Here is a 13,045-nt window from a genome sequence, read left to right on the forward strand (position 1 = left end):
AAAATATGTATGCTGTTTCCTGGTAACCTTTAATTGACTTTTGGTGACTAGGACTGAAGGACGAGGCTTTAAGAATTTGTTTATAGATAAGAGATGAGTTATGGGAAGAAGAAATCTTTTGTTGTATTCTTAGAGGTGATGAGTTACTGAAATTGTTTGTACTTGTGATGAAGGGGAAGTCATTTCTTTATTTCTTTTCTTTTTATTATATTATTTTTCCTTCTTTTCTATTTTTGTTTATATTTTCTTTTCTGCACTTTCTAGCCCTTTTTCATTCTTTTATACTTTTTTAGTTTGTATTAGTCTTGTATCTTTGTAACTGCAAACTTTAATAAAATTATTATATAAAAAAGAAGTCCACCCTTACATTGCTGCACACTTAATTTTAAGATCCCTTAATAAATGAATACATAATCAGGTTAATACAACCTGTGCACGCTGGCACTATGTGCATCTAAATACCAGAAGTTTTAAAGAACAAATGTTGACCATACTGAGCCAAATTCCTAAGCACTACGCACCCTGGCAACCACGTGCCCAAATTCCTTTTCTCAGAGCACCAGTTTTACGGTACCATCTGCTGCTGGAGAGACAGGGTTATCAGGAAAACGGAATGCCCTGGTTCTAACACTCTGCAGCCAAGGTTTACTGAGTAAACCACAGTGGCTAGGTTTCTAGCACAAGCTAAGCTCAAAACAAAAACAACGTGATTGCTTAGCATAAGCACTGAAGTCACTATCGTCATTTCAGGGGGGCACCCTTAGTCCTCCCGATGTTGATGAACTACAACTCCCAGCATTCCTGCCAAGGGGCCACTGTATTGCCACCAAGGAAAAATTATAGCTCAGCCCTCTCCAAGGCCGCCAGGGTTCGTGGTTCAGTTCGAAAACACACGTGTCGTAATGTAATGGAAAGAGACGTGCTTTTGCTGAGGTGCCGCTGTCAGTCGTCAAAATGTTGCGTTCCAAAGCGAAAGCAAATGCGCTCCTCTAATGCTTGCCACGCATTGTGCAACTTCTTCCCAGCAACACCGCCTTTCGGCTCGCAATTTCCCTCGCCTGCGGCGCCTTGCTTGAAAAGACCTTGGCGCCCTGCCTCTGCTTTCGCTCCCCCTCTGTTCTGCTTTTCCCTCCTGCAGCAGCAGCACCAGCAGCAGCACCAGTTAGCGGCTCTCGCGTCTCCGGCCGCAGCTTCGTGCAGGCTGTCGGAGGAGGGAGCCAAAGAGAGGCTTTACCGGGCCTGCGCCCCTGCCAGGATCCGTCCTTGCGCCTCAAGCCGCTTTCTTCCTGCAAGCCCTTCAGGCGTCAGGCGGAGCTCTCGTTTGCCCAATTCAGTTCCTCCCTGCGCAGATTTGAGCCTCTTCCCGTCTATAGTTCTGTCTCTTCCTCCTCTCTGGAGCCCTCCCGCCTAGGCCTGCCTCTGCCTCTGTGTCAACTGCTGAGCCGCCTTCGCTCGCTGCAGCGTCCCAGGGTGAGTGAGGAAAGGGCGCCCAGGCTTCGCCCTATATTTATAGACAACAGCAGTTGGGGATAATGGGGGAGAGAGGAGAGGGGGCTGGGTTGTACCCTGGCGCCAGGACAGGTCGCATTGTTCAGGCGGAGAGTGACAGGCACCAGCCCCTCCGGCCCGAAAGGGATAGCGCCCTCTCCCAGGGTTTGGGCTGCAGACCCGCCGAGTTCCGGGGTCTTGCCTGCAGCCGCGATAAAGTTGCTTGAAGGAGAAAGTTTGGGCGCCCCTAAGCGTCCCCCCTCCCCTCTGCCACCCTTCTTCAGCTCTTGCCAAGTTGTTTTATTTGGACTGAGGACGAAAAAAATGTAAGTGTGTATCTGTCACGGTGACTCTCAGGGAAGACTTTCAAGGTGACCCGTGGCTTGAACCCATCTTTTCTCTTCTCTGCCTGGGAAAAAAAGCAGCTCCTTATGTATCTAACCTTTGGTTTGTGTGTCTGTTTCTTCTGCCTGATAGGGATCACTCCTATCTTTCTGAAGTTAATTGCTGCTGCTGCCTGCAAGAGTGGAAAAGACCGGGCAGTAAAGATGAGCAATGCTAAGCACACCCGGGTACTTCTTCTCAACGACATGGAGAAGCTGGACAAGACCCTCTTCCGGCTCGAACAAGGTCAGTATTGATAGCAGCTGCCTGCGTGTTCTCTTTTTGTTGAGCAAGTCCACTATGATCCCATTTGTCCTTTTTTGCAATAGGAAATTCAAAAGTTGACATATCTCGGTTGATTTATGCTCTCTGGACATAATGCTTTAGAGGGATCCCGGCATGAACCCCTTAGAAGCCTGCATTTTAATACTTGGAGGGGCTGAGAAAATAAACTGCATCTGATTGTAAGAGGTTAAGGTCTTAATGAAGAAGATGCCTTTTGAGGAAGGATTTCAAGGAAGGGAAAGTGGTGCCACCACTTGTTGAGACATAATGGGTGGAACTATTTTAAGAGAGGAGACTTTGACCAGCTGCATAATGCATGAAGCATGCATACTAGAAAATATGACCAGGTGAATTCAATGAGGTATTTTTCCTTTTCACACAACAGTCATATAATAAATTAAGTACTATTTGCCTCACTGAAGGCAGTAGATGTGGGATGGCAAAGTAAATTCACTGATACAAAACTTTTGCTCTTAAAGGTTCCAGTTATTATGGAGTCATTCATTTTGCTGAGTGGTTAGGCTTCATTAATAAATCTGTCATACATTTGCAGATACTTATGCCAAAATACTAAGCAATCTAAGTGCTTCCGTCCAAGTAAACGATTTTAAGATTGATGGGCCATTTTCTGCAGAGGGAAGAACATTCTGTTCCTGAATATATTATCTTCAAATTGTTTGGGAAACGTATTTGGCTTCTAAGGTTGCAGTTCTTAGTTTAAGGAGTGATTTTCAAATAGGCTCTTTTACAGTAAGAGGAAGAAGAATTATGGCCTGCTATTTGGGAGATCCATTAAAGCTCATTACAAATAAAATTAGTTAAAAAAAAAGATTCAAAGAATAAAAGAAAAGGCAACTTTGGATGTGATGCTACAGTGAAAAGCTATAATATGCTTAAACTCTGTTCCCCAATATGGAGCCCTTTCAAATGTTATCCTAAATCTATTTGCGCCACGTTGGCAGCTCTCCAAAAGAGAGATACTGATTTCATGGTGCAGCCGATGAAGCTGAACTTTACCCACATAGTTGGATTGCTTTAAATGTTATTCCAAATGCACAGGAGCTATATGCAGGAAAATAACTCTTATGCATCTATAATATCTTGCAAACTCTGTCATCGTATCCAAAATAAAACATTCATGTTTCTTCTATTTGTGGGCAAGAATGTTGCTAAAAATTATATTTCAGTGATTACTGGCTAAAAACCCCACACTTTTTGAGCCATTTATGCTTCGTCTGTAACATTTTAAGTGACTCTTAATGCATTTGCTTTCTGGGACTGGTAGAGTATTGATTCTATCTGAGGTAACTCCTATAGATGTAAACATAAGAAATTATAATACTCGGGTCTGTGTGTGAATCTTATTTCCTGAAATCAGAAAAATTTGAACTTTTCGAATGCATTTTGTTTCTAAAATTAAGAATCCGCTGTTATTCTGTGATCCTGAATGATTATGATGATATTATTATTATTATTGTCACATGCATAAAATTATTGCTTCCTGGCAGAAAGAAGTAATGAAGGATGTGTAGCTAATTTAAGTAGTGCAGTCTTTAAGTCTACACAGGTTCTGGGAAATAAGTTATTATGCAAATATCTTTGTGGTCCAGTCTATGTTTAGCAGATGCCATAAATACAGACCTATCAAATGCTTGCAAAAGCATAAATGACCAAATTTAAGACTTATAAAAATGGACTTCTTTAGGATTAAACTTAAAATTACTTGTGTGCTGCTTCCTGATTTATTTTTTATGATATTGAATGAGGTCATATATATTCAAAGAAAATAATGTACATATATTTTGATTCTCTATGCAGGTTCAATCTGCTGAGCTGGCTTAATTACATGCATTGAGCAGCAACACATTTTATTTTAAAATTTTGTTGTTACAAATTGTTCCTTTTTTGTATCTGTCCTGATTTGGGTATACTATGCATAAAGGTGTATTGATTGTAAAATATATTTTGATCTTTAAGCGTATGTATTTTAATAGTTGGTTAATACACATTTTGGAGTGTCCTCTCTCACAAGGTAGTCCACAACATTAGCAGGGGATGGATAGATGGATGGATAGATAGATCATAGAATCCATGGGTTACTAATGTCTGGAGTTATGTGGACATTTTTTAAAAAGAGAATTATGTAAATCTGCAGTTTTTATGGAAATATCATATTTTCTTATTGTTTGCAAAACTAGCCCTTGGTTATTAATAACTCATCATATCAACATCAGTTTTTATTTTCACAATGACACATTCATAACTCAGTGTTCACTGTCACTAACTTTAACATGTCTAAAGTTTGTATCGGTAACTAGATGAACCTGAGGTGTTTGAATGGAACATTTTGCACTCTCGTTGCATTCTTTAGCCCTGAAAACAAACATGAAGATACTCATTTGCATGACAAACATTACTGATATGCATATTTAATTATTGGAGTTTCACATCAGTTATTGTTATAGGACATACTTCAAGTGCTCATTGAGACAGAATTGGGTATAAATTTAGTCTATGCATCATGGCAACCAGACCAGCAACTATCGGTTGGCCAAATAAACTTATATCTTATTTTTAAAATATATCCTATTTTTTAAACATTGGCTTGTTTCTTTCTGCTTCATGTTAATATTCCTCATAAGTGATTACTAATAACTGAATGTTACATATAAAATGTCTTTAGTTCTGTTCAAATATCTAGGGTTAATATTAACAAGAATATTCAGGATATGTATGTATGTATGTGGTTTGATGCTTAAAAGGATTTCTATGCTATCTTTCTACCCATCAGATCTTGAAGCCCAGTTTAAAAGCAACACTTCCTATTCACCACCATGAATCATAGAATTGTAGAGAACCACAAGGTTCTTCTTCAGTTCTCTGCACTGTGCAGGAAAACCATTTAAACCAACCATGAGAGGTGGCTGGCCATCCTCTTCTTAAAAATTTCCTGAGAGGGAGAACCCACCACCTCCATAAGTAGACAGTTCCAAAGATCTTACTATTTTATAAATAAATAAAATCTAGCATAGCAAATCAGAAAGATTTGCTGAATAAAGTTAGCAAGAGGAAGGGGAACTTCCACACAAGTTCCTCATCACTGTTCTCTGGGGTTGGGAATGATGAAGAAGGGCATTTAACCAGCTAATGGGGGGGATGAAAAATTGGGTCCTCTTGCAAGCAGACTGTCCCTTGCCATCCATTGTTCCCTTTTGCTGGTGGGGATGAGGGGAAGGGGGAGAATTGTTTGTATGGGGAATGGTAAATGCCCCTTGGATTGCTACAAAAGAATGGGTGATGGCACCTTAGCTGGGGGGAGACGGGGAGGGAATCCAAGGAGCCAAAAGTGTTTATTTGGAGTTGGTGCTGAGCCCAAAGTTCTAGTTCAAATTATAGAGCCCCTGAGTATTTGTACAGAATTGGGGACACAAATGTGGCACTGAACCCAGATTGGCCCAACCTTGTGACAGGAATCCAAGATAAGGTTTTTCTAACAAATGTCTGTCTTGCTTTCTTCAGGTTATGAGCTGCAATTCCGCTTGGGCCCTACTTTGCAAGGCAAGCATGTTACAGTGTATACTAACTACCCAGCTGCTGGAGAATTGTTTGATCGTCACAAGTTCAGATGCCTAACTTGGCACAACCCAACAGGAAAAGAAGATGATTCTGACAAGTATTGTAAATTAGATCTCCAGATTTCTGGATCATACCAATATTACTTCACTCATGAGTAAGCAAATGCTAGAACTTGTGGGAGAGGTAGCAAAAGCAGTGTCTTAAAGGGGTGTTAAACTTGTCCTTATCCAATTGATATGCCTTTTGGGTAGCTGTGGAGTAGGCCATATACCAAATAAGCCTCCTCGTGTCTGAGAGTCTCCAGATGTGTCAGGTTCACCTAAGGAAATACATGAAGAGAGCACTCCATGAAGACCCAGTCTATATCTCAGGCTGATTTACCCAGTTCCCCACCCATAGAATTTGATGTTTTCATTCCAATGAAGTTACTACATGTATTTGCTTTGCTATGTAGTATGCCTTTCATATATTAGGAATTGATGGAAATGTGTACTCATTTTCTGCTCAGGAAAGTGAATCATAGTGTAACTGTCTGTGAGAATGTCCTTGAGAGACAGCAGCAACAGCAGCAGCAGCAGCAGCAGCAGCAGCAGCAGCAGACTAGGCAATGGTCAGACAAGAGGCAGCTTAGCCTGCAGAAGGAATGAGGGCATGGCAAATGTCTCAGAAGGGATCCTGCCTAGTTTCTTGGACTGTAAAGGCAAGGGGGGAGAGTTGTATGTTCAGACTCACAAGATTCTGTTACTGTAACCTTGCAGTAAAAGTAGTGTTAGTACTCATGGTGGGTGCTTCTTGTCTGGACTACCTCTAAGGGATGACATATAGCCCTTGTGTCAACAGTATTGACTGCCATAATAGGAGTAATAGCAACCTATCTTTTGCATTTTATTTGTCTATTTGAAAACAATTCACATTGAGTCAATAGGGCTGCCTCCCAAATACATAACTACATTTGCAGCCCTAGTGATTCCCAAGACAGAAGTACATGAAGCAGGTTAGAGTGTTCAAAATGCTAAACTCAAACCACAAATCTAATAGAAAGTCAAGAAGCTAAAGATTCTTACATCAGACAAGCCAAAGATAAATTTGAATATGGTCTGGAGGTAAAATCCTGTGTTTTTTTGCAAAACGTGGACCTCTTGCTAATCTACATTTCTCACAGTTCAGTGTTGTCTCCAGCTCCTTTAGCAATGCAGTCCTGTATATCAGAGAAATGAAGTCTAAGTCCCAGGGCTTCAGAGACTTTCAGTTATCCAAGTTATCCAGGTGTAGTTTTTAGTGTGAAAAAATACCAACTAATTTAAATATATACAACATTCTTGTAGCCTCTTCTACTACTTAAGAAGTGTGGCCCCTAGCACACTACTCAGAGACAAAGTGCAGCCCTAAGCCCTTAATATTGCAAGTCTTTGATGCTGACAATTTTACAATCAAAGGGCTTTCTACTCTGATGCCAGGGCATAAGATTACAGTATTAGACTTTTTCTTTTAAAGTTAAATCTGCTAGGTTTGAAAGGATTGAAAATATTTTATAAAGGACAGTAATATAACTGGCATTTTACATTTGCTGAGACCAACTGAGCAAAGTGAAAATATTCCTTGAATCTAGGTTGTTTTGTGTCTGACTTTATTTTTGCATTATTCCAAGTGGTTAAGTATGTTTTCCTGAATCATTTATTTTATGGTCTGTGAGCTGGAAGATTAAAGAACTGAATTGCATTTTCAAATAACAAAGCTAAACAAATTCTGGGTAAGTCTTTGTGATAATACTGAGTGATGCTAAGGTCTGTTTCCTTTGCATTGATATAAAATCAGTACATGTGTCTTCTATTCCAGGAATCAGAAAGGTGGTGGAGGTTATCTGGTTGTGGATCCTATTTTACGTGTTGGTGCTGACAATCATGTATTGCCTTTGGATTGTATTACACTCCAGACATTCCTAGCCAAGTGTCTGGGACCATTTGATGAATGGGAAGATCGTCTTAAAGTTGCAAAAGAATCTGGTAATAAGCACATTTACTCCAAGTCAAATTTTGACCTGAGATATAAAGCATATATTACTTTAGACAGTCATCTGTATATTTCTACCTTTTGGACTGTGACATCCATTTATTATATTTATATACCATCTTTAATACACTGTAGAGCAGTGTTTCTCAACCTTGGCAACTTTAGGATGCATAGACTTCAGCTCCCATAATTCTGGGAGCTGAAGTCCACGCATCTTAAAGTTGTCAAGGTTGAGAAACCCTGCTGTAGAGAGTAAAGAAGATGACCTTGATGGAGATAGGCAAGACCCATTACCAAAGCGATGAGGGGAAAAACATATCTTAAGTCCCAAACAAGCATAAAGTATGTGGAAGTGGCTCAGATAGACACTTACCTACTTCACATAAGAAGGGGAGGAAGTACAGCACAATCAGACTTGCAAGATTCTATTATTTATAGCCACTCTCAATACAAGTAGTCTTAGATCACTGGTCTGGTCTGCCTAGTGGGCAGTTCCCTAGAAATCTCTGATCTTAGAATGGAGTATCCTCAGGCCTACCTGGTTTAACCACATTTTTTTGCATTATAACTTCAGATCATAAATACTACCAAGTGTGTAATGTCTGTCCTCTTATCCACTTGAAAGTGAGAAGCATGTGTTTACATATTTCATTATTATTATTTTATAGGTTACAATATGATTCACCTCACCCCAGTGCAGAAACTTGGTCTGTCTAGATCATGTTACTCATTGGCTGATCAGCTGGAAATTAATCCTGATTTTTCAACCTCCAGTAAAAAATGTTCTTGGAATGAACTTGGAAAACTAGTGGAAAAAATGAAGAATGAGTGGAATATGCTTTGCATTACAGATGTAGTCTACAATCACACTGGTATGCTTATTTTCATTATATTTATCATCCTTGTTGCTATTTGCAAAGGGGCTGCCATCATGTAATCGTTTTCATGTGTCCAAGTTCTATTGATTTCAGTATATATGGGCATATGGATTTATTTATATGATTATCATTAGGACTGTTCCCTTTGGCACTGACTGTACATCCTGGTTTGAAGGCAGTTAAGCAAAAGTTATGTAATTTTACAGATGTTTAAATTTTCTCTTTAAGTGGCCCCAGGGTGATAGTGAATGAAAAAAAAACCTATCAATATTTAAGTTTAGACATTTGAAAATAGTTTTAGCTTGTAGTTAAATCATGATTTCCTTTAGATGCTGTAGTTAATTTAAAATCTGTATATAACAATCACTTAAATTTATGTTAAATTAAACTTTATGAGAAATACTGGAGTAAAAGAAATAGATGTTGGAATTAAAATTGCTGGGCAGAACATCCACAGTCTCCTATATGCTGATGATGCCATTTTGATGGTTGGAAGTAAGGAAGATTTATGGAATCACGTTGAACGTGAGAATGCAAGAGCCGGTCTGCTGCTTGATATTTTAAAAAAAGTTATATAAACAGGCAAACCAACCCAATGAAATAGTCAGAGAGGAAGTTGCCCAGGCTCAAAAATTCACTGGGATACAGACTGTAGTCATGAAAGAAATACACTATTTGGAAGAAAAACTGTAACAGACATATTAAAGTGCAGAGATGTCTCACTAATAACAAAGATATGTGTTCTCAAAGCCATGGTTTACCCACTTGTAACACATGGTTATAAAAGGCTAAACAAATAAGAATTAATGACTTTGAATTGTGGTGCTGGAGAAAATTGCTAAGAATATCTTCTATGGCAAGGTGAAAAAAAAACCTTCAGTATTAAATGAAGTAAAATCAGATCTCACTGAATACTAATACTAATAATGAAGCTAAAGTTTAGATATTGTGAACACATAATGCAAAGAGAAGCGTCACTGAAGAAGACCCAGCTGCTTGGAAAAATCAAAAGCAATTGAAAAAGAGGATGACAGAACACAAGATTGCTGAATACTATCACTCATGACACCAACTAAAGCTTACAAGAACTCAAAGAAGCAGTTGCTGACAGACAAACCTGGCAAAATTATGCCTATTGGGTCACAGAATTGGAAGTGACTGAATGAACAATAGCAACTAATATACAAACAGGGATGGTGCAATAATAGCCAGCTCTACCCTTGTTGGTTCTGTTCACCATGCTTGGGCCAGTAGCATAGAAACATAAAACTTGATGTGCTGGGGGTAAACCACATAATTCAAAGTTTTACAGGAATAGTCTGATCTGGTGGTAGGGGAGGGATCAGGGAATACTGAACTACTAATGTTAGAAGAAGCATGTGATAGTTGTTTGAGATCTGTAAAGCATCACTTGATCCTATAGTGATTAGGGAAAGTATTTGTGTATGAATATGACCTTATCCTCAGAAAATTCTTAACATAGGTCTCATTCAATGGAACAACCATTTTTTAGAAGTTGCAAGTTCTGTGTTCCTTGTTCTATGTCCTCAAATATTGACCTTTATGATCACAGATTATATATGTGAATGTCATTTATGCCACTTTGAATCTTAACTTTTTTAGGACTTCTTAAAAAACTTTCATGAAAGTGGATTTGGTGTGTAGATGGTGTGAAATCCACAGATACTTAGTATAGATGCAGTGACCATACATCCTTTATTTTAAGGGACAGTACTTTATTTCAGAAAGCTCTTTTAGATTTATTTATTTTTCAAAGACTCACTTTTTTCCCTCTATTTTGGTCATTTAAGTTTTACCATACAAATGGTATCAGTTAATGCACAGTCTTTCATATTCATGTGAAAATATGTAAACTAAATTATCTTTTTAAACTAAATTTACATAAACTATTTGATTTTAGATATTTTTATTAGGATATGTGTTTTTGTAAAGTTTTTCTTGGTTTTGCTCTTGAATTTTCCTTCGTAAAGCAAAGTTATATACATAATTTTTTTAAAAAAATTATCCTTATGAATCTCTTTCAGATTTGCCCCTCTTTCAGGTTTATCCCTATTTTTTCCAAGAAACTATAGTCACCATAAGGATCAAGTACAGTACCTGAAATCTTCCAGCTAGATGTGCTACTAATTGTGTATTTCTTGTTTTTCTAAGCTGCAAACAGTGAATGGCTAACTCAGCATCCAGAGTGTGGATACAATCTTGTAAATTCTCCTCACTTGAAACCAGCCTGGCTTTTGGACCGAGCTCTTTGGCATTTCACCTGTAAAGTGGCTGGTGACAAATACAGTGACAAAGGAATGCCACCACTTATTGAAAATGACGAACATTTGAATGTAAGAAAATACAGAAATTATTGACAGCGCATGCCATCACTGAATGAAATAAATTATTACGCCTACTTTATTGTAGCCCTATTCTGGAATGATTAATTTTGCTTCCCACCTTGTCTTCTTTTTCATCTTTCAAGTCATTTCCTCCAGGAGAGTTGTGATATTTTAAATATACTGTTGGTATACTGGTTTCTGTTGTACTTTTAAATAGTTCTCTTGTGCTTTTAAAATTATGTTTCCAGGATGTTTTCTTAAAACAAATATTTATTTCATTTTATTGCAATCTGCTTGCCATGAATTAGTTGTTATTATTTTGCAGATGGCAACACAAGGCATCATATACCACAACATTTCTCATGTAGTTCTCCTGATATAGTTTGCTTTAAAAATATCAAAAATATTTTTTGGTTCTTTGTTTTCTTCTGAAAAGATAACTGAATCATATCATAAAGGATATTTCAAAACAATGTTGGAACAAACATTTATACTGAACAGTGTTTGAAATGCTAAAAAAATTTTATTTCCCCACTTGACATGCTTCTTATTTTTGCAGTGTATCCGTAAAATCATTTGGGAGGATATTTTTCCCAAGATAAAATTATGGGAATTCTTCCAAGTTGATGTTAACAAAGTGGTGCAGCAATTTAAAACTCTTTTAACCAAAGGTAAACAAATTAACTCATATTCCTTGCAGTATAGACAGTGAAGAAGCAGTGGTTGATATGAAAAATGCTTTTGCCATCAAGGGAAATGCTTGATTATTTTTCTGGGGACATGGAGAAAAATAAAACTCTTGTAATTTCAGAAATCGCTTATCCCATGACAAAGAATCGTTATTGTAGTTAACAAACAAAATGTTAACAGAAACATTTGAAAGCCCCTGGGACTTTCATCCTGACGATAAATTATCTATTGGACTACTATCAAATCCAGTATAATTTATGTTCTGTTAATATTTAAAGTTTAAATGTCAAATAAATGATAAATTACATAACGGATTAGTGCCAGAGATCACTCTTCCCTTTTTAGCTCATGCTACAGAAATCCTAAAATATACTTATTTGAAAACTTACATATAAGTTTCCCAGTTTGTGTTGTGTTTGGAGGAATCCTGAATTTAGAAGGAAGGCTTTATCTGTGATATCATCAATCTTTATTATGGTCATTAACCAGCACAAAGCAAATCATGAAGCAAATATAACTGCAGATCTATAAGCCAGACCGAGGTACATACAAGGAATTTTTTAATTAAGAATACCAGGAATAGAAAACATTAAGACTAGTGAGTCAGAATAATATAAAAATGAATTTTTTAAAAAAGTTAGTAAAATAATCTTTAAGTTTTAAGAACTGTAGACTTTACTTACAAATAAGCCTCTAACAAACCTAGATAGTGCTTTATCTCAGATATTATTACTTGGTGCCTGAACTATGCAAAAATCATAAGTGGGCTCAAATGTTAAATTTCTACATCCCAACCAAAAAAGAAGCATGGGAAAATACGCCACAAGTGTACCCGTAAGATTGTGAGTGGGATTTGGAAATGTTTTCTTGAGAACTTAAAAGGAGATGGATTTTGTGAGCACATTATTGCTACATTTCTGTTAAGCTCAAGGTTCAAGAGGCAACTCAGCTTAAACAGATACCAGAATACATCTATTGTATGTTCAGCTGGTACAGAAGGGCCCATCTTTTGACTTGACAACCAGACCAAGACTTTGCTACACTCCAAAGGTAGACAAAGTCAGGGACTATTTTGGAAGTTTTAAAGGATTAAATAGGTTTCATAGGCACCTAGAAGGCCTAAGTCACTCATTTTGCCCCTCAACCCCTCCATCCTTAAGGGAAAAAAATTAAATCTCATTCTTTTGTCCTTGTCTATTCTGGGAAGGACTCTGGTGGTCACAAAAGGGATGTTTGATTCCCCTGATATAGCATGTATTCTGAAAAAGTGTCCAAATGTGCATATTTTAACAGAACAGAAAACTAGCCTTTCTGTGTGATCATTTCACTCTTACAGAATGTCAGGAACAATGCACCTGTTGTATCTATGTCTCACTGCATTTGGGCTTT

General features: G+C 37.8%; 1 protein-coding gene across 3 annotated transcripts in view; it reads left to right on the top strand.

Moving 5' to 3' along the window:
• Positions 1-1,132: 1,132 nt before the first annotated feature.
• AGL (amylo-alpha-1,6-glucosidase and 4-alpha-glucanotransferase) overlaps positions 1,133-13,045 on the top strand; it is a 56,856-nt gene continuing 44,943 nt past the window's right edge. For 2 of the 3 annotated variants that reach the window (XM_007421978.4, XM_007421977.4), the window contains exons 1-7: positions 1,133-1,470; positions 1,966-2,118; positions 5,677-5,887; positions 7,570-7,736; positions 8,412-8,615; positions 10,794-10,975; positions 11,526-11,637. In XM_007421978.4, the coding sequence (XP_007422040.1) occupies positions 2,037-2,118; positions 5,677-5,887; positions 7,570-7,736; positions 8,412-8,615; positions 10,794-10,975; positions 11,526-11,637 (958 nt within the window). In that variant the 5' untranslated portion in view covers positions 1,133-1,470; positions 1,966-2,036. Of the gene's footprint in view, positions 1,471-1,668; positions 1,815-1,965; positions 2,119-5,676; positions 5,888-7,569; positions 7,737-8,411; positions 8,616-10,793; positions 10,976-11,525; positions 11,638-13,045 lie in introns of those variants that run through there. The other variant, XM_025175464.2, reaches the window with a different exon arrangement.

This window comes from Python bivittatus, unplaced genomic scaffold, assembly GCF_059951505.1.
Source record: "Python bivittatus isolate LINGU-HERP-01145 unplaced genomic scaffold, Pbiv_v1 ctg000700_np1212, whole genome shotgun sequence".
Classification (NCBI taxonomy): domain Eukaryota; kingdom Metazoa; phylum Chordata; class Lepidosauria; order Squamata; family Pythonidae; genus Python; species Python bivittatus.